The sequence below is a fragment of the Hemitrygon akajei genome, chromosome 4 (genome assembly GCF_048418815.1).
Source record: "Hemitrygon akajei chromosome 4, sHemAka1.3, whole genome shotgun sequence".
Taxonomy (NCBI): Eukaryota; Metazoa; Chordata; class Chondrichthyes; order Myliobatiformes; family Dasyatidae; genus Hemitrygon; species Hemitrygon akajei.
The window spans coordinates 201612491-201632982 of NC_133127.1; the positions used below are offsets into that span (position 1 = coordinate 201612491).

The window sequence follows — 20492 nt, forward strand, 5'->3', positions numbered from 1 at the left end:
GAATTATGATGTAGTGGTCATTACGGAGACTTGGCTGGCACCAAGGCAGGAATGGATTCTCAATATTCCTGGATTTCAGTGCTTTAAAAGGGATAGAGAGGGGGGGGAAGGGGAGGGGTGGCATTACTGGTCAGAGATACTATTACAGCTGCAGAAAGGGTGGGTAATGTAGCAGGATCCTCTTTTGAGTCAGTATGGGTGGAAGTCTGGAACAGGAAGGGAGCAGTTACTCTACTGGGGGCATTCTATAGGCACCCTGGTAGCAGCAGAGATACCGAGGAGCAGATTGAGAGGCAGATTTCAGAAAGGTGCAAAAATAACAGGGTTGTTAACATGGGTGACTTTAACTTCCCTAATATTGATTGGCACTTGATTAGTTCCAACGGTTTAGATGGGGCAGAGTTTGTTAAGCGTGTCCAGGATGGATTCCTGTAACAGTATGTTGACAGGCCGACTAGGGGGAATGCCATACTAGATCTAGTATTAGGTAACAAACTGGGTCAGGCCACAGACCTCTCAGTGGTTGAGCATCTGGGGGACAGTGATCACCGCTCCCTGGTCTTTAGCATTATCATGGAAAAGGATAGAATCAGAAAGGACTTGCGGGTGTGAATTGGGATGCTGTTTTTGCAGGGAAATGTACTATGGACATGTGGTCGATGTTTAAGGATCTCTTGCAGGATGTTAGGGATAAATTTGTCCCAGTGAGGAAGATAAGGAATGGTAGGGTGAAGGAACCATGGGTGACAAGTGAGGTGGAAAATCTAGTCAGGTGGAAGAAGGTAGCACACATGAGGTTTAGGAAGCAAGAATCAGATGAAGCAAAGATCACAAGGCCTGAGGCTCCTCCAGCTCTGTCTCTTGGATCCCACTACCCGCCTCACTCACAGTCACACCCTCTTGTCCCTGACCACAGTCCGAACTTGAGTCGGCTGATCTAATGGGTGTGACTACCTCCTGAAACGGAAAATCCCTCTCTCTCCCCCTTCTGATGTGCCACAGTGTTTGAAGCTCAGATTCCATGTCATCAACTTTGAGCCTGAGTTCCTTGAGCAGCCAACACTTACTACAGATGCGGTCACCAGGAACCACAGTGGGGTCCACCAGCTCCTACATCATGTAGCTACAGCACATCACCTGATCCTGCATCATCCCTACTTTATTTAATTTAATTAGCTACAGTGTAGTGACTTTTTATTCAACCACTACAACAGCCTTACCTGTGCCTCCCCAACAAAGCCCAAGTTTCCACTCCTACGCTGGTCCACTCACACGAAGGCTGCTCTGCTTTGACCCTGCTTTACTTTAATTTGCTCCTGCTAATGAATCGCGAATTGGTTTGTCCGCTTCTGATGTTGTATACTTGGATTTTCAGGAGGCCTTTAACAGGGTGCCACACGAGAAACTGCTTAACAAACTACAAATCTATGGGATTACAGGAAAGATTCTAGCAGTGGCTGATTAGCAGGAGAAAAAGAGTGGGAATAAAGGGAGCCTTTTCTGGTTGGCTGCCGCTGACTAGTGGTGTTCCACAGGGGTCTGTGTTGGGACGGAATCTTTTCACTTTATATATTAATGATTTGGACGATGGAATTAACGGCTTTGTTGCAAAGTTTGCAGACAATACGAAGATAGGTGGAAGGGTACATAGTTTTGAGGAAACTAGAAAGGATGTGCTGAAACTGGAGAGGATTCAAAGGAGCAAACACGAGGAAATCTGCAGATGCTGGAAATTCAAGCAACACACACAAAATGCTGGTGGAACGCAGCAGGCCAGGCAGCATCTATAGGGAGAAGCACTGTTGACGTTTTGGGCCGAGACCCGATTCAAAGGAGGTTCACTAAAACAATTCCAGGATTGAATGACTTGCCATATGAAGAGTGTTTGATGTCTCTGGGCCTGTATTCTGTAGAATTCATAAGAAAGGGGGGGTGACCTAAATAAACCTATTGAATGGTGAAAGGTCTTAATAAAGTCGATGTGGAGAGGATGTTTCCTATCGTGGGAGAATCAGAGACCAGAGGACAGAGCTTCAGAGTAAAGGGGTGTCCTCTTATAATGAAGATGAGGAGGGATTTCTTTAGCCAGAGAGTGGTGAATCTGTGGAATTCTTTGCCAAAGGCAGCTGTGGAGGCCAAGTTATGTATATTTAGGGCAGAGGTTGATAGATTCTTGATTGGTCAGGGCATGAAGGAATACGTGGAGAAGGCAGGAGATTGGGGCTGAGAGGGAAAATGAATCAGCCATGATGAAATGGCAGAGAGGACGTGATGGGCCAAATGGCCTAATTCTGCTCCTACATGTTATGATCTCATGGACTAGGAGTAGCCGGCGATCTGGCCTATCAAGCCTGCTCCACCATTCAATAAGATCATAAGGACTAGGAGCTGGGATCGGCCATCCAGGCTGCACTGCCATTCAATAAGATCATAAGGACTAGGAGCTGGGGTCGGCCATCCAGGCTGCACTGCCATTCAATAAGAACAAGGATCAAGAGTCAGCCAGCCATCTGCCCTGCTGAGCCCTCTCTGCCATTCTGATCTGGATATAGACTAAGCAACAGCTACCTTTTTCCCCCAGAATCTTTAATTCCCCTGCTATACAAAAATCTAAGTGCATCTTAAACATATGTAACAAGTAGCTTCTCCTGCTTCCCTGGAGAGCAAATTCCACAAATTCACTACTTCCTGGGCAAAGTAGTTTCTCTTTTCTATTTTAAATCTATTCCCCTGAATCTTGAACCTATGTCCCCTAGTTTTCATCTCATTTACGAGTAGAAACAACATTGCTGTCTCTATCTTATCTATCCCTTTAATAATTTCATGTTTCTGTAAGATTTCCCCCTTATTCTTCTAAACTCCAGTGACTATTGTCCCAGACAACTCAATCTCTCCTCATGGGCTAATCCCCACATGTCCAGAATCAACCTGGTGAACCTCCTCTGCAACGCCTATGAAGCCAGTACACCTATACTTGAATAGAGACCAGATCTGCAGGAATAGCTTCAGTCACACCATCATCAGATTGCTGAAAGGCCAATTAAGCTATGTATACTACCTTAATGTTTTTCTTTTCCTTTTTCTGCTCCTTTTTTTCACTATTTAATATTTTACATGCTCTGTAAGGTTTATATGCTTACATATTTTATATGCTCTGTAAGGTTTCACTGCTAATGTAATGGTTCCTCTGTAGCAGCAGTGTTTGGGTTATGACTAGAGGTAACGGGGGCTTTGGAATGTGCGCCATCCAATGAGAGGAGTGCTATTTCTTTGTGTGTCCAAGAGAAGGGATTTCACGGTCTTTTGTCGGCGAGAGATGAAGAGAGAAGATGCCACTGGAGAGAGCTGGTACACTGGAGGATGGAGTGGACTTAAGAGTGGGGTCTGGGAGCTGACAATGCTCAGAGGAGGTCGACAGGGAACGAATGGATGGACAATTGTGAGCTCCAACGTGCACGTTAGACTGTTTCATTAAAATGGGCCCTTTTTCTTTTTGTTTTCTTTACTAACCCTATAGTTAGATTAAGAATTATAAAGCTGAATCGTTTAATTGCATATGGTGTACTGTCTGATATTTTGCGGTACAGATTTGGAACCAGGCAACACACCACGCAAACAATACTTCTCAAGTTTGGCTGGGCCGTGGGCTGTCTTCTAGACAAATGCATGCTGGCCGAACCTGAGGGTTTTATATACACACACGCATATATATACACAGTCGTAGTACCGTATTACTATGTATTGCTGCCACAAAATAAACTGTTTCATGACATACGTCATTGAAATTAAACCTGATTCCACATCACAATATCTCGCAGCATTGTGAATACAGAGGAAGATTGTCAAAGTATTCAGCAGAGGCAGACCAGTTGGAAATGTGGAGAAATGGCAGGTGGAGTTTAAGCTGGACAAGTCTGAGGTGATATGCTTTGGGATGTCAAATACAAGAGACAAGTGTACAGCAAATGGCAGAACCCTTCACACACAGGCAGATGTGAATCATAGGATTGAATCAATGGCCAGGACGATTAGCTGTTTCGGTCTGTGTTCCTGATCTGAAATCTGATGAGGTGATGCTGTTACCTCAATGTGAGTCAGGTTTCTGTAGTTCAGGTTGGTTACACATTTGTTGAAGCAGCTCTCTGTCATCTTGTTGTAAACGAGCAGAAAATCTCGCAGCTGAAAGAGAGCAAGAGTCAGAGATGTTGGGTGTGATGGGGAGACAGACAGGTCGGGGGGTAAGGAAAGGAAGGGGGAGGAGGAAGTGGAAAGGAGGAGGGGGAAGGGAGGGGGGAAGGGAGGGGGGAAGGGAGGGGGGAAGGGAGGGGGAGGGAGGAGGGAGGAGGGGAAGGGAGGGGGAGGGGAAGGGAGGGGGAGGGAGGAGGGGAAGGGAGGGGGAGGGAGGAGGGGGAAGGGAGGGGGAGGGAGGAGGGGGAAAGGAGGAGGGGGAAAGGAGGAGGGGAAGGGAGGAGGGGGAAAGGAGGAGGGGAAGGGAGGAGGGGGAAGGGAGGGGGAGGAAGGGAGGGGGAGAGGGAGGAGGGGGAGAGGGAGGAGGAGGGGAGAGGAGAGAAGGCAGAGAGAGGGGGTTGGGGAAGATAGAGGGGCTGGGAGAGAGGGGTGGGGGAGATAGAGGGGCTGGGAGAGAGGGGTGGGGGGAGATAGAGGGGCTGGGAGAGATAGAGAGGGCGGGGAAGGGTGAGAGAGGGCGGGGGAAGGGGTGGGGGAGAGAGGGGGAAGGGGTGGGGGAGAGAGGGGGAAAGGGGTGGGGGAGAGAGGGGGAAGGGGTGGGGGAGAGAGGGGGAAGGGGTGGGGGAGAGAGGGGGAAGGGGTGGGGGAGAGAGGGGGAAGGGGTGGGGAGAGAGGTGGGGGAAGGGGGAGAGAGGTGGGGGAAGGGGGAGAGAGGTGGGGAAGGGGTGGGGGGAGAGAGGTGGGGAAGGGGTGGGGGGAGAGAGGTGGGGAAGGGGTGGGGGGAGAGAGGTGGGGAAGTGGTGGGGGCGAGAGAGGGGACGGGGGGAGAGAGGGGGCGGGGAAGGAAAGAAGGGTGGGGAGAGAGGGGGGCAGGAGAGGGGGAAGAGGAGGGAGGTGGAGAGCGGGGGCAGGGGAGGGGAAGAGGAGGGAGGTGGGGAGAGGGGAGGGGAAGAGGAGGGAGGTGGGGAGAGGGGAGGGGAAGAGGAGGGAGGTGGGGAGAGGGGAGGGGAGGAAAGGGGGAAGAGGGAAATGTAGGAGGCTGTTCCCTAGTCCATCCATACACTCTGCTTCTATCACTCTCATCCCTCCATCTACACTCACTTGTACCCTTCCCTCTTTCAATCATCCCCCTCCCCGTTTCTCCCTCATTCCCCTCTCCTGTCTCTTCCTCCTCACAGTCCCTCGACCCCACCACTTTCCGTTCCTCGTCCTCACTCTCTGTCCATCGTCCCCTATCCTCTCTCCCTCCTCGTAGCCTTTCTCCTTCCCCTCTCCCTCACTCACGTTCCGTAACTGTCCATGCTCTGCTGCCATCTTGCGCTAACCTTTGCACCCTGGTTTCCGGGCGACCCGGCTGACAGGTGAATGGATGTCGTCACTTCCTGGCGGCGGCCCCGGTGCAGCTCGGGGTGTCGGACCGCAGCGGAGGGAGGAGGCGGCTGGCGGTAAGAGGGAGGGAAAGGGGGGTGGTAGGCAGTGAAGTGAGGATGGGAAGAGTGAAGGAAGAGCTGAAGGTTATGGTTGAGGGGAAGGGGAGAAAGAAGGGGATAAGAGGGAAGAGGGGATGAGGAGGAAGGAGAGTGGTTGGGAAGAGGGATGTGGGAGGATGAGAGAGAGGAGGGATGGAGGGAGGGAGAGGATAGGGATGGGGAGGGTTATAGTGGGGATGGGGGAGGGGTGGAGGAGGAGATGGAGAAGGAAGGTGAGGGAGGATAAAGGTGAGAGGGAGGAAAGGAAGGGGAGGGGAGAGGGAGGTGGCGGAGGGAATGGGAGGGGAGGACGGTGAGTGGAGGAAGGGGGAGGTGGGGTATATAACGGTGTGGACTCTGGCTGCGTGTAATCAGCATGGTAGTGAACGATGGTGTGAACTGTGTGGTGGTGTATGATGGAGTCTGTACTGGTAGATAATAGTGTTATTCTTGTGTCATTCAGTTAGCCACTCTAACATGGGATGAGTTTACATACTGTACAAATAGGGTTATCAGTAAAGTTCAGGCGAATAGCCTGCATGCTGGTGTAATAGTGTGCTCTGCACTCTCCCTCAGTAACAAACACAACAAGTATCAGAAGTGCCACACACACACAATGCAGGGTGAACTCAGCAGGCCTGGCAGCTTCTATGGAACAAAGTACAGTCGGCGTTTTGGGCTGCGCCACATAGAAAACCTACAGCACAATACAGGCCCTTCAGCCCACAAAACTGTGTGAACATGTACTTTCTTTAGAAATTACCGAGGGTTACTCGTAGCCCTCTATTTTTCTAAGCTCCATGTACCTCTCTTAGAAGACCCGATTGTATCCGCTTCCACCACTGTTGCCGGCAACCCATTCCATGCACTCACCACTCTCTGCGTAAAAAAAAACTTACCCCGACATCTCTGCATCTACTTTCATCCTCTCATCATCTTATACACCTCTATCACGTCGATTCTCATTCTCCGCCGCTCCAAGGAGAAAAGGCCGAGTTCACTCAACCTATTCTCATAAGGCATGCTCCCCAATCCAGGCAACATCCTTGTAAATCTCCTCTGCACCCTTTCTATGGTTTCCACATTCTGTCTGTAAGGAGGCAACCAGAATTGAGCACAGTACTCCAAGTGGGGTATGACCAGGATCCTATATAGCTGCAACATTACCTCTTGGCTGTTAAACTCAATCCCACGGTTGATGAAGGCCAATGCACTGTATGCCTTCTTAACCACAGAGTCAACCTGCGCAGCCCCCTTTCAATGTCCTATGGACTTAGACCCCAAGATCACTCTGATCCTCCACGCTGCCAAGAGTCTTAACATTAATACTATATTCTGCCATCATATTTGACCTACCAAAATGAACCACTTCACACTTATCTGGGTTGAACTCCATCTGCCACTTCTTAGCCCAGGTTTGCATCCTATCAATGTCCCTCTGTAACCTCTGACAGCCCTCCACATTATCCACAACACCTCCAACCTTTGTGTCATCAGTAAACTCACTAACCCATCCCTCCACTTCCTCATCTAAGTCATTTATAAAAATCACAAAAAGTAGGGGTCCCAGAACAGATCCCTGAGGCACACCACTGGTCACTGGCCTCCATGCAGAATATGACCCGTCTACAGCCGCCCTTTGCCTTCTGTGGGCAAGCAGTGTAGGTGCTTGGTGAAATAGTCTCCCAATCTATGTCAGGTTTCACTGATGTACAGAAGGGCACACCGGGAGCACCAGACACAGTATATGACCACAACAGACTTACAGGTGAAGTGTCACTTTACTTGGACAATGCCCCCCCCCCCCCATCCTCTCCTTCACTATTCCACCATTTCCCATCCCCTTTTCCTTTTCTCTCCTTGCCTGCCCATTGCCTCTCCCAGGTGCTCCTTCCCCCTTTTCTTTCTTCCATGGCCTTCTATCCCCACCTATCAGACTCCCCCCCCCCCCCACCCCCAGCCCTGTACCTTTCACCAATCAACTTGCCAGTTATTTACTTCATCCCTCCCTTCCCGCTTTCCTCCCCTCCCCCTCACCTTTTAAATCTACGTCTCATCTTTCTTTCTCCAGTCCTGACAAAGAGACTCGGCTCAAAACGTTGACTGTACTATTTTCCATAGATGATGCCTGGCCTGCTGAGTTCCTCCAGCATTTTGTTTGTGTTGGTTGGATTTCCAGCATCTGCAGATTTTCCCTTGTTTGTGAAGTATCAGAAGTGGTTGATCGTTGATGAATTCGGCAAGTGAGATCCCCAACGAGATAGAATTTACAGTATGATTGTTCTGGTTTGCATATATCTATGAAAACAAAATCCAACCTAAACTGCCTATGCTAGTTTATTAATTGTATGCACCACGAGGCTTAGCTGAGCAAGGGCTAGGGTTGCTAGGCAATGCCATCAGGCTGCACCCATCTGTGGGCTACTAGCCTGGGGAATCGCACAGACATGCTAAAGAAGTCAGTCAAGCTCCCAGGGTGAGAAAAGACTTTCATAGTTCAACTAAATAAACAGGAAAAAGGAACAAATGCCTGCAGTACCTACATCTGCTTACCTAATAAAGCCCTCTGAGACATTTGATCTCTCTAAACCAGGGGGCTTTTGTGTGATTTAGGGTTGAAGCAATCTCACCCAGGCTTCAGAAGAGCATCAAGTTAGCACACTGATATACCGCATGGGGACAAAGAAGATGACGTCATGGGTGGATGACTGACAGATGCTCAGGAAAATGAGTACAAAACAGTGCAGGACAAATTCAAAGAATATTTCACAGGGAAGTGAAATGCTGTTTCACAGGGAAAAGTTCAATTCTAGAGAACAGGAGCCAGATGAAAGTTTAAGTGACTTTATCACAGCATTTTATGCCCTTTCAGAGAACTGTGCAAATGGAAATCTGAGAGATTAGCTCATTAGAGACAGGATTGTTGTTGGGCTACCAGAAACCAGTATTAGAGAGACTTCAGTTGCAGGCAAATTTCACACTAGAGAAAGGTATTACTATGGTCAGCAGAGTGAGAATGTTTGTCAGCAACAGGCAGAACTCAGGCACAAAAATGATGCTGAGGCAATGATAGAAGCTGCACAAAAAGAAGGGTACAAACAAGGGTTCTGCACTCAGAAAAAGTACAGAAAGAGGTGACAGTAGAGCTCAGCTCAAACAAAACAGACAAGCAAAACAAAGACCAGGTAAAATGTCCATCAGCAGGAGGTGCGGCAAGTCTCTATCCCACGTGAAAAACTTCTGTCCAGCAAAAGAAGTGAAATGCCACCAATGCTATAGAGGCAGCCATTATAGAAGCCAGTGTCACTCAAAATTGTCAAAGAAGACCATGAAGGAGAGAGAGCTTTCCTTGTTGCTCAAGATTCAAATAGACAAGGCTGGTATAGTCCAGTTCAGTTGCAAAATGTGATAGTGATGTTCAAAATGGACACTGGTGCAGATGTCACAGCCATCTCTAAACGTCCGTTCACAAAGCTGACGAAGAAAACAGGCATTTCACTAAAGCGTACAAAGAAAGTGTTCATAGGGCCAGGGAAACGTAAACTCTGTGTGAAACTTCCATCTGGAAAAATGAGAAACAGTCAAAAGAGGATGTCTGTTGTTCAGAATCTCTCTTACCACTACTGGGAATACATGCCATCGAGAAGCTGAACCTCATTGCAAGGTTGGATTTGCTAATCAATGTTCAGGGGCAAGAGAAGTACCCAGAGTTGTTCACAGCCTTGCGGATATTGATGCATCACAAGAGGTCATACTCGTCACTTAAAGCAGAGCTTATCTCTCCGCCAACAGTGGCATTCTTTGATCCGAACGAAGCATCCAAGGTCTCAGCAGACTTCTCTTCTTTGGCCTGGGGGTGGGGGGGGTCGGGGGTGGGAGTGCTCATACAAAACTGCAGTGGTGTATGGAAACTGGTGGCATATGCATCAAGAACACTGACTCCTACTGAACAGCATTACGCTCAAGTCGAAAAGGAGACGCTGGTTCTCGTGTGGGTTTGTGAATGCTTCAAGTGCTATTGATAGGCACAACATTCCTGCTTGAAACAGACCACAAGCCACCTGTCAGCCTCCTCAGCTTGAAACACGGATGACTTACCTCCACGTCTGCAAAGATTCAGAATGAGGCTTATGTAATACTGTCCCCAGCAAATCTTTCACAACACCAGACACCCCGATGAGGATGCCATGCAAAAGTGAGTGGACGGAAGCTGACTCCGCTGTCGTGGAAGATACCAACATCTACTTAATTCATGTTTGTGGAAGGTTTCCTGCATCGCAGAGTAAAGTGGACGAAATTTGCGCTGAGTTGAAAAAAGGGCCAAATCTGCAGCAAAACTGTGCATGGATGGCCCAGCTGTTCCAAACAGAGCTCCTGAACTTAGACCTTACTGGCTTGAAAGAGACATTCACCATTCTGACAAAGGGTCTTGGCCCGAAACGTGGAATGTACTTCTCCCTATAAATGCTGCCTGGCCTGCTGTGTTCCACCAGCATTTTGTGTGTGTTGCTTGAGTTTCCAGTATCTGCAGATTTTCTCGTGTTTGCACTCACCATTCTTGATGGTTTGCTGATAAAGGGCTCCAGACTCGTCATTCCCGCTTCTTTGCACGCCAAAATCATCAGTCAAATGCACCAAGGACATCAAGGCATCAACAAATGCTGCCTGAGAGCAAGGCAATCCCGTGCCATGGCCTGGTCTGAGCCACTGTTCGGAGACGATGTAAAACAAAATGAAGCACACGGAAACCTGCACAAAAACCATGCTGAACCTCTCTGACCCACAGAATTCCCAGACTTCCCGTGGCAAATTGCAGCACAGACGTGTTCCAGTGGAAGAGACAAGTACCTTCTCACGGTGGATTACTACTCATAGAACGCTGAGGAGTCCAAGCTGTCCTCCACATCCTCAGCAGCAGTTATACAGCACCTGAAAGCTGTTTTCACTTGCCATGGAATACCAGAGACACTTGTGTCAGACAACAGTCCACAATTCAGCTGCTCAGAATTAAAAGCCTCTGTTAGGGATTATGAGTTCAAAGACCAGACAAACAGTTCACAGTATCCACAGGCAAATGGAGGAGTGGAAAGAGCAGTGCAAACTTCTACTGAAGGCAAAAGATCCCTATAAAGCACTACTAGCTTATTGCTCCACACCTGTTTTGAATGGCCACAGTCCATCAGAGCTGTCAATGGGCTGGACATTGAAAACAAGCCTTCCCGTTCTTCCTTCCCTTCTGCAACCTCACTTACTGGAATTAGACAAAGTGAGAAATTTTGAGACAGCACAGCGTGAGAAAACAGAAGAGCATGCATGATCTCAGACACAGAGCAAAACCTTTGTCGCCGCTCAGGAATGGTGAAGCTGTTAGTGGTTCAGACCAATTCACCAAAGGAACAAAAGTCCAGCAGCATTCACCATGATTGTTTGTGATCAGAACATCACTAGGTAAAATCAGGTGGAACAGGTGTGCACTCCTGCATCTTTGAAGTCCACGAAAAGTAGAGAAAAAAAAGTGGCTTGATCTTTATGACCAGGATCTCTTTCTTGAGGTGGACATATCTGTTCAAGATCTCCATCTGCTCCAACACTTCCAGGAACCTGTACCAGATTGGGTCATTTATCTGTCCCACCACAGAGCCTAATAGCTTTTGACAAGTGACTTAAGAGGCAGAATAATCCTCTTTCAAGCAAGTGAGGATCTGCAGATGCTGGAAATCCAAGCAACACACTCAAAATGCTGGAGAAATTCAGCAGGCCAGGCAGCATCTATGGAATAGAATACAGTCAATGTTTCAGGCCAAGACCATTTAGCGGGACTTACTTAATCCTTTCACTTTGTCGGAGTGTTCAGATAGCCTACGCTGACCTCCATTAGATTGTGTTTTTTAAAATGTGTTCTAGTGTTGAAAACATTTCACAAAATGAGGCTCTTAAAAAAAAGAACTGGTGAAGAAAAAGGAGGAAAGTTAGAGAGAGAGACCATTAAAAACAAAGAGACAGTTATAATGTTGGCACTTCCTTTTCATGTTAATGTAAAGAGCATAATTTGTATGCTTTGTATAATTAGCTAAGATAGACTGGCAAATTAGCTAAAATAGACTGGCAAATGATACTTAAAGGGTTGACGGTGGATATGCAATGGCAAGCATTTAAAGATCGCATGGATGAACTACAACAATTGTTCACCCCAGTTTGGCAAAAGAATAAACCAGGGAAGGTAGTGCTCCCGTGGCTGACAAGGGAAATTAGGGATAGTATCAAGTCCAAAGAAGAAACATATAAATTAGCAAAAAAGAGCAGCACACCTGAGGACTGGGAGAAATTCAGAGACCAGCAGAGGAGGACAAAGGGCTTAATTAGGAAAGGGAAAAAAGATTATGAGTGAAAGCTGGCAGGGAACATAAAAACTGACTGTAAAAGCTTTTATAGATATGTGAAAAGAAAAAGATTGGTCAAGACAAATGTAGGTCCCTTACAGTCAGAAACAGGTGAATTGATCATAGGGAACAAAGAAATGGCAGACCAATTGAATAACAACTTTGGTTCTGTCTTCACTAAGGAGGACATAAATAATCTTCCGGAAATAGTAAGGGACCGGGGGTCTAGTGAGATGGAGGAACTGAGGGAAATACATGTTAGTAGGGAAGTGGTGTTAGATAAATTGAAGGGATTAAAGGCAGATAAATCCCCAGGGCCAGATGGTCTGCATCCCAGAGAGCTTAAGGAAGTAGCCCAAGAAATAGTGGATGCATTAGTGATAATTTTTCAAAACTCCTTAGATTCTGGATTAGTTCCTGAGGATTGGAGGGTGGCTAATGTAACCCCACTTTTTAAAAAAGGAGGGAGAGAAAAACCGGGGAATTATAGACCGGTGAGTCTGACATCGGTGGTGGGGAAAATGCTAGAGTCGGTTATCAAAGATGTGATAACAGCACATTTGGAAAGAGGTGAAATCATTGGACAAAGTCAGCATGGATTTGTGAAAGGAAAATCATGTCTGACGAATCTTATAGAATTTTTTGAGGATGTAACTAGTAGAGTGGATGGGGAGAGCCAGTGGATGTGGTATATTTAGATTTTCAAAAGGCTTTTGACAAGGTCCCACACAGGAGATTAGTGTGCAAACTTAAAGCACACGGTATTGGGGGTATGGTATTGATGTGGATAGAGAATTGGTTGGCAGACAGGAAGCAAAGAGTGGGAGTAAATGGGACCTTTTCAGAATGGCAGGCAGTGACTAGTGGGGTACTGCAAGGCTCAGTGCTGGGACCCCAGTTGTTTACAATATATATTAATGATTTAGACGAGGGAATTAAATGCAGCATCTCCAAGTTCGCGAATGACACGAAGCTGGGCGGCGGTGTTAGCTGTGAGGAGGATGCTAAGAGGATGCAGGGTGACTTGGATAGGTTAGGTGAGTGGGCAAATTCATGGCAGATGCAATTTAATGTGGATAAATGTGAGGTTATCCACTTTGGTTGCAAGAACAGGAAAACAGATTATTATCTGAACGGTGGCCGATTAGGAAAAGGGGAGGTGCAACGAGACCTGGGTGTCATTGTACACCAGTCATTGAAAGTGGGCATGCAGGTACAGCAGGCAGTGAAAAAGGAAAATGGTATGTTGGCATTCATAGCAAGAGGATTCAAGTACAGGAGCAGGGAGGTTCTACTGCAGATGAACAAGGCCTTGGTGAGACCGCACCTAGAGTATTGTGTGCAGTTTTGGTCCCCTAATCTGAGGAAAGACATTCTTGCCATAGAGGGAGTACAAAGAAGGTTCACCAGATTGATTCCTGGGATGGCAGGACTTTCATATGAAGAAAGACTGGATTGACTAGGCTTATACACACTAGAATTTAGAAGATTGAGGGGGGATCTTATTGAAACGTATAAAATTCTAAAGGGATTGGACAGGCTAGATGCAGGCAGATTGTTTCCGATGTTGGGGAAGTCCAGAATGAGGGGTCACAGTTTAAGGATAAAGAGGAAGCCTTTTAGGACCGAGATGAGGAAGAACTTCTTCACACAGAGAGTGGTGAATCTGTGGAATTCTCTGCCACAGGAAACAGTTGAGGCCAGTTCATTGGCTATATTTAAGATGATGTTAGATATGGCCCTTGTGGCTAAAGGGATCAGGGGGTATGGAGAGAAAGCAGGTACAGGGTTCTGAGTTGGATGATCAGCCATGATCATACTGAATGGCGGTGCAGGCTCAAAGGGCCGAAGGGCCTACTCCTGCACCTATTTTCTATGTTTCTATGTATCCTATGGGCAAAGTGAACTGAATTGTTCAATTTCAGTGACTATAATTTCAATGCAGTTCAGGGGGAACTGAGAGAAGCCAGGAGATGAGGGCTGAGAGGAAAAGTGGGTCAGCCATGATAAAGTGGCAGAGCAGACTCGATGGGCTAAATGGCCTAATTCTGGTCCTAGATCTTATGGTCTAATAGACAAGAAATACATCCCTAGTTTTTCTCCTTTTCAAGAAGGGGAGATGTGGTTGTTAATAGTGTTATTCCTGCTCCCACATGAGAGGAGTTCACATCCTGTACAAGTAGGATTATTAATAAAGTTGAGTATCATGCATGCTGGTGTTCTGGTGTGAACTGTGTGCTGATGTATGATGGTATGAACAGCCTGGGTCTGGGAAACTAGAGGCTGTAAGTATGATAGATTGGTTGATACTGAAACGTAAATTGGAGATTAAAGAAGGCAGTAATTATTCGGGATTACAAGGGTTTCAAATGAGATGGGGGAAGGAATATAAAGGGCCAGGTGGGACTCTTGCATTCAAAGAGTCATCAGATAAGTTTATGTGTATTGAGCTAAATAGTGAATCTGAAGGCAAATTTCTGACCAGTGTGGGTGGACAGAGGGCTGTCTCTGTTCACAGCAATAGTTAGTGTAAACAAAGAGAGTGGGTGGGAAAGAGAAGACGTGCAGATTGTGGAAATCTGAGACCAGAAGCAGAAAAACTGGATAGTTCTGTGGAAAGAGGTTTCAGGTTACACATTTTTTTATCGTTAGGTGGAATTAAGGAGACTGATGTGCGAGAGGGTGGTCCGGGACATGGTAGAGGAGGCCAGAAGCACTGAACAGACCCAATGTGAAATGTTCCAAGGGTATGGAGCTCCTTATGTGGATTTGGGAAAACGTTCTTAGCCTGTCTGGGTAAAGTGGCAGTAACTGGATTTAATCATTTACTGACAGGAAAGTGTGCACAGAAAATTTACAAGGATATTGTTGGAGCTGAAGATCTGAGTTACAAGGAAAGATTGAATACGTTAGGATTTTATTCCCTGGACCGTAGGAGTATGAGGGGAGATTTGATAGATACAGAATTAAGAGGGGTATAAAAATGGTCACTGAGGTTGGGTGAGGACTAGGTTAAGGGTGAAAGGTGAAATGATTAAGGGGAGCATGAAGGGGAACTTCTTCACTCAGATGGTAGTGAGAGTGTGGAATGAACTAATGAAAATGGTGGATGCAGGTTTGATTTCAACATTTGAGAGAAATTTGGATAGGTACATAGATGGGAAGGGTATGAAGGGTTATGGTCTGGGTGCAGGTCAATGGGACTAGGCAGATTAATAGTTTAGCATGGACTAAATGGGCCAAAGGCTGTTTCTGTACAGTAGTGACCTATGACTCTATCATTATAATCAGAGTCACATAGTATGGAACCAGGCCCTTCAGCCCAGAATCGGCACCAAACACGTGCCAGCTATTTACACAATTGCCACTTGACTGTTCCCATATTGGCACAGATTGCTTCCTCATGTATATTTTCATGACAATGAAGAGTGGGCAGATCAACTGAAATGTTGTTGGGATGTGGGAGGGGCTGGAGCATATGAATGCTAATGATTATCCTGTCACCACTGAGGTCTGTCACTAGGTTGGTTCCTGTTGCCCTGTGCTATGCACAGCTTGCAGTTTAAATTATATTTTATTAACTTACTTGTGGTAATATTTTGTTTTATGTGCTGTGTGTGATATATGTAATGTGGATGTACCACGGTCTACAGGGATGTTGTTTTATTAGGCCAGTGGTTCGGGCCGTGGACCGGTACTGGGCCGCGAGGAAATGATATGATTTGGCGATATGAAACGATATGAGTCAGCTGCACCTTTCCTTATTCCCTGTCACGCCCACTGTTGAACTTGAACGCACACGAGGTCATCAGTCACCTAAACGCAGTGATACCCTTGCGCCAGGAATCACTGGTTGGCTTCGGGTAACCGGCCGCCTTGCGCGGCCAGCGAGAAGTGCCAATGCTACTGGCCTGGAGCACAGACAGATGGGCGCCGCCTCTAAACCTATTTAGCACACCGAATGTTCGTGGGGAACCTGGTGCTAAAATATTTGCAGACGACCTAATTCGGGCTCAGGGATTCGTAAGTAGCAGAGCAGCTACCTCGCTGCCACCTACTGAAAGTCATCCCTCGAGCCAAACTTTTGTCGGCCGATAGATCCTACCTACCTACAAGGGGGGGCAGGCGCACGCCCTGTCGCACTCCTTGCTTGGCCGTTCGCTCTCTCCGGACTGCGACCGTCGCGGCCCCAGCATGGGGACCTCCAACCCTTACCTTGTCCTCTCACTGGTGTGTTGCAATGATTTTATATGTTCATGCGAGGAAAATATGTGCTGTGTGTTTAATATTAAATTCATTAGATAAGCCCTTTTAGAAACAAAATTGAATGTATTAGCCACTTATAAGTGACTTATAATTAACTTACCACCTGTATTCCAGTCATGATTAACACCCCCTCCCCCCCCCCCCGTCAGCCAGTCCGTAAGAATATTGTCAATATTAAACCGGTCCGCGGTGCAAAAAAGGTTGGTGACCCTGTATTAGGCTGTATGTATGTACAGTCAGATGATAAACTTGAATTTATAGATGAGGGTTAATCCACCTAGGAATCTATTCCTTGGTGTGTAGAGGACTAAGGTGCTAACGGGCTGTTTAAAATCATGATGAACAGACACAGGGAATGTGCACACAGTCTTTTTATCAGGGAAAAGGAGTTGAAAACTAAAGGGTGCAGGAGACAGGAGAGAGATTTAAAAGTGATCTGAGGGGTAACCTTTTCACAGAGGGTGATACACATATAGAGTGAGCTACTGGAGAAGATAGTAGAGGCAGGTGCAATCGTGAGGTACAAGGGCACAGGTGCATTGAGTAGTTGAGGAAAGTTCAGCAAAATGGGTGGAAATCAGAATTAGGTTTAATATCACCATCAAATGTCATAACATTTGTTGTTTGGTGGCAGCAGTACATTGCAATTCCTTGTAATAAAAAAAACTGAGTGTAAAAGAAACAGAGCAAAAAATAGTGAGGTAGTGGTCATGGGTTCATTACCTGTTCCAGACTCTGATGGCGGAGGGTAAGGAGCTGTTCTTGAAACATTGAGTGTGTGTCTTCAGGCTCCTGTACCACCACCTTGATGGTAGCAATGAGAAGAGGGCATGTACTGGGTGATGGAGGTCCTCAATGATGGATTGATATTCAAAGGTGGCCTTGATACTGAGGAGGCTAGTGCCCACGATGAAGCTGTCTGAGTTGCAACTTCCTGTAGCTTTTTCTGAACCTGTTCAATGGTCCCTCCACTCTAAACAGTGATGCAACCTGTTAGAATGGTCTCCGTGGTACATCTCTGGAATTTGCGGGAGTTGTTGGTGACCTATCAAATCTTCTCAAACTCCTAATGAAGTATAGCCACTGATAGCATGGCTGTGTTGGGCCAGAGGACATGCTTTTAAGGTTGGGGGGGGCTTACGGTAGTGTGTAAAGGCAATGTGAGGGGCAGGTTTTTAAGAGGGGTGATAGGTGCCTGGAGTAGGTTACAAGGGATAATGGATTCAAGAGACTTTTAGACAAATGATGGGGGAAGGAATGGAGGGACACGGATGATACATAGAAAGATAGCAGTGATAGGATTGGGCCGAGCCAGCTTGGATTTACCAAGGGCAAATCATGCTTGACTAATCTATTGGAGTTTTTCGAGGATGTAACCAGGAAGTTAGACAAGGGAGATCCAGTGGATGTAGTGTACCTCGATTTTCAGAAGGCATTTGATAAGGTCCCACGTAGGAGACATTGCTGACATTGGAGAGGGGTCAGAGAAGATTCACTAGAATGACTCCAGGAATAAGAGGGTTAACATATGAGGAACGTTTGACCGCTCTTGGACTGTACTCCTTGGAGTTTAGAAGAATGAAGGGGGACCTCATAGAAACATTTCGAATGTTGAAAGGCATGGACAGAGTGGATGTGGCAAAGTTGTTTCCCATGGTGGGGGAGTCTAGTACGAGAGGACATGACTTGAGGATTGCAGGGCGCCTATTCAGAACAGAGATGCGAAGAAGTTTTTTTAGCCAGAGAGTGGTGAATCTGTGGAATTTGTTGCCACGGGCAGCAGTGGAGGCCAAGTCATTGGGTGTATTTAAGGCCGAGATTGATAGGTATCTGAGTAGTCAGGGCATCAAAGGTTATGGTGAGAAGGCGGGGGAATGGGATTAAATGGGAGATTGGATCAGCTCATGATGAAATGGCAGAGCAGACTCGATGGGCTGAATGGCTGACTTCTGCTCCTTTGTCTTATGGTCTTATGGAAATGAGCAGTCAACGGATGCTGCCTGACCTGCTGAGTTCATCTAGCTTATTTGTACGTGTTGATTTGATCACAGTATCTGCAGTGATATGAAAGATATGAAAGAGGGATATAGGCAAATTGGAACAGGGTAGGAAATAATGTGGGGATCCATCTTTACTCCCTGAGACAGTGGTTCTGAGGTCTGCACATCCACGGTAGCTCTGCACCGTGTTTAGTTTGATCACGGTCCTTTAGGGTTAGAGTGACCAAGGTTGAGGACTGTCTGTAGTCAGTTCCTGGTATCAGCTACCGACGAACACACCATGCTCTCCAGTGATCTCTGCCTGATATGCTCATGTGGCCGCTGGCCATCTCTGGCATGTGGGAGTGGAGACAGGTGAGGCGTGTTTATTCGGGGGGGGAGGGGTGAAGGTTCCTCCCAGAGCTGGTGGTGGTGGGCGGGTTTATAAGAAACAATCTAAAGATGGCTGAGGGCTGATGACAAGGCACAACATCCATGCCTTGTCTAAACTCACGTCTGCTGCTGTTTTGAGGCTGCCAAAGCTGTTCCTACTGGCTCACTGCGTGCTCACAGGCGTGTGTGCTATCGGTGAGTCTGCCTGCAATACTGTGTACAGCACACACTGTGTGTGTGAGAGCGAGCGAGAGAGACTGCTGAACCATTCATGGCTCACACGTGTACAAAGTCCACTGATCAAACAGGCTGCCGCTCCCCTCCTCCCCCAGACTGGTGGCTGGTGACGTGGCTCAGTGTGAGTTTTGAGCAGTCTGTATAAGAGCTGTGTATGTGCTAGAGGGAGGGGTGACCTGCCTGAGGAGTTTGCGCAGGCTTGGGTATGACAGGGTGGAGAGTAACTGCTGGTGGGGAGGGAGTGGTGCTCGGGCCCCAACTGTAACTCCCTCTTTGCTCAATCCTCAACTACTCCTCAGACCAATTTCCCAACTGTAACCCCCTACTCTCCTCATTCCTCACCCTACACCTCGTATGTGTTCCAGTTGTAACCCCCAGTCTTCCCATTCCTCACACCAGTACCCCTTCTGTAACCCCATTTCCCCAGACCTTTCCTCACCCCTATTATCAGTGTCTGAACTTAATCCCCACTCTCGCCATTCCTCACCCCACCCATCATACCAATGTCCCAGTTGTAACCCTCACTCTCCCTAATCCTCAGCCCACTCCTCAAACGAGTGTCCCAGTTGTAACCCTCACCTTCCCCAATCTCTAGTCCACCCCTTATACAAGTGTCTGAACAATAAACCCAACTCTCCCCATTCCTCACCCCACCCTTCGTACCAGTGTGCCAACAGTAACCCAACTCTCCCCATTCCTCACCCCACCCCTCTTAATCCTGACACAAGCTTAATCCCCAATCTAGCCAATTCTCACCCACCCCTTGTACCAGTGCCCCTACTGTAACCCCCACTCTTCCCAGTCCTCTGCCTACCTCTTGTACCAGTGTCCAACAGTAACTCCCACTCTCCCCAATCCTCACCCCACCCATTGTTTCAGTGGCTGTCCTGTAAGCCCCAATCTTCCCAATCCTCACCCCACCCATTGTTTCAGTGACTGTCCTGTAAGCCCCAATCTTCCCAATCCTCACCACATCCCTCATACGTGTCCCAGTTTTAACCCCCATTCTCCCCATTTCTCCAACCACCACTTGTACCAATGTCTGAACCATAAGCTCCACTCTTCCTCACCCCACCCCTTGGACTGGGTCCCAACATAAACCCCTCACTCTCCCCCATCCTCACCCCTCCCTTCATAGTAGTGCATAACTGTAACCCCCCACTCTGCCCAATCCTCACCCCACCCCTTGTACGTGTCACAGTGGTAACCCCCACTCTCTCCAATCCTCACAGTCCCCCTTATTAGTGTCTGAACTGTAATCCCCAAACTCCCCATTCCTTACCCAACGCCTCGTACAAGTGTCCCATTTGTAACCCTCGCTCTCCCCACTCTGCACCCCATCCATCATACCAGTCCAACTGTACCCCCTCTCCCCATTCCTCACCCCACTCCTCATACCAGTGTCCAACTGTACCCCCTCTCCCCATTCCTCACCCCACTCCTCATACCAGTGTCCAACTGTACCCCCCTCTCCCCATTCCTCATACCAGTGTCCAACTGTACCCCCTCTCCCCATTCCAAATACCAGTGTCCAACTGTACCCCCCTCTTCCCATTCCTCACCCCACTCGTCATATCAAT

At 47.5% G+C, this 20492-nt stretch overlaps 2 protein-coding genes across 11 annotated transcripts in view; one reads left to right on the top strand and one right to left on the bottom strand.

Annotated features, from left to right (window-relative positions):
* Positions 1–5580, bottom strand: part of timm10b (translocase of inner mitochondrial membrane 10 homolog B (yeast)) — a 35099-nt gene extending 29519 nt beyond the window's left edge. The window contains exons 1-2 of the mRNA XM_073044445.1: positions 5473–5580; positions 4084–4179 (exon numbers count right to left, since the gene is read on the bottom strand). Of these exons, the coding sequence (XP_072900546.1) occupies positions 4084–4179; positions 5473–5502 (126 nt within the window). The 5' untranslated portion in view covers positions 5503–5580. The remainder of the gene's footprint in view (positions 1–4083; positions 4180–5472) is intronic.
* Positions 5540–20492, top strand: part of LOC140727138 (arfaptin-2-like) — a 142256-nt gene continuing 127303 nt past the window's right edge. For 2 of the 10 annotated variants that reach the window (XM_073044433.1, XM_073044444.1), the window contains exon 1: positions 5550–5633. The gene's annotated coding sequence lies outside the window, so the exon portion shown is untranslated. Of the gene's footprint in view, positions 5634–14741; positions 14785–18727; positions 18871–20492 lie in introns of those variants that run through there. The other 8 variants (XM_073044435.1, XM_073044439.1, XM_073044434.1 and 5 more) reach the window with 7 other exon arrangements.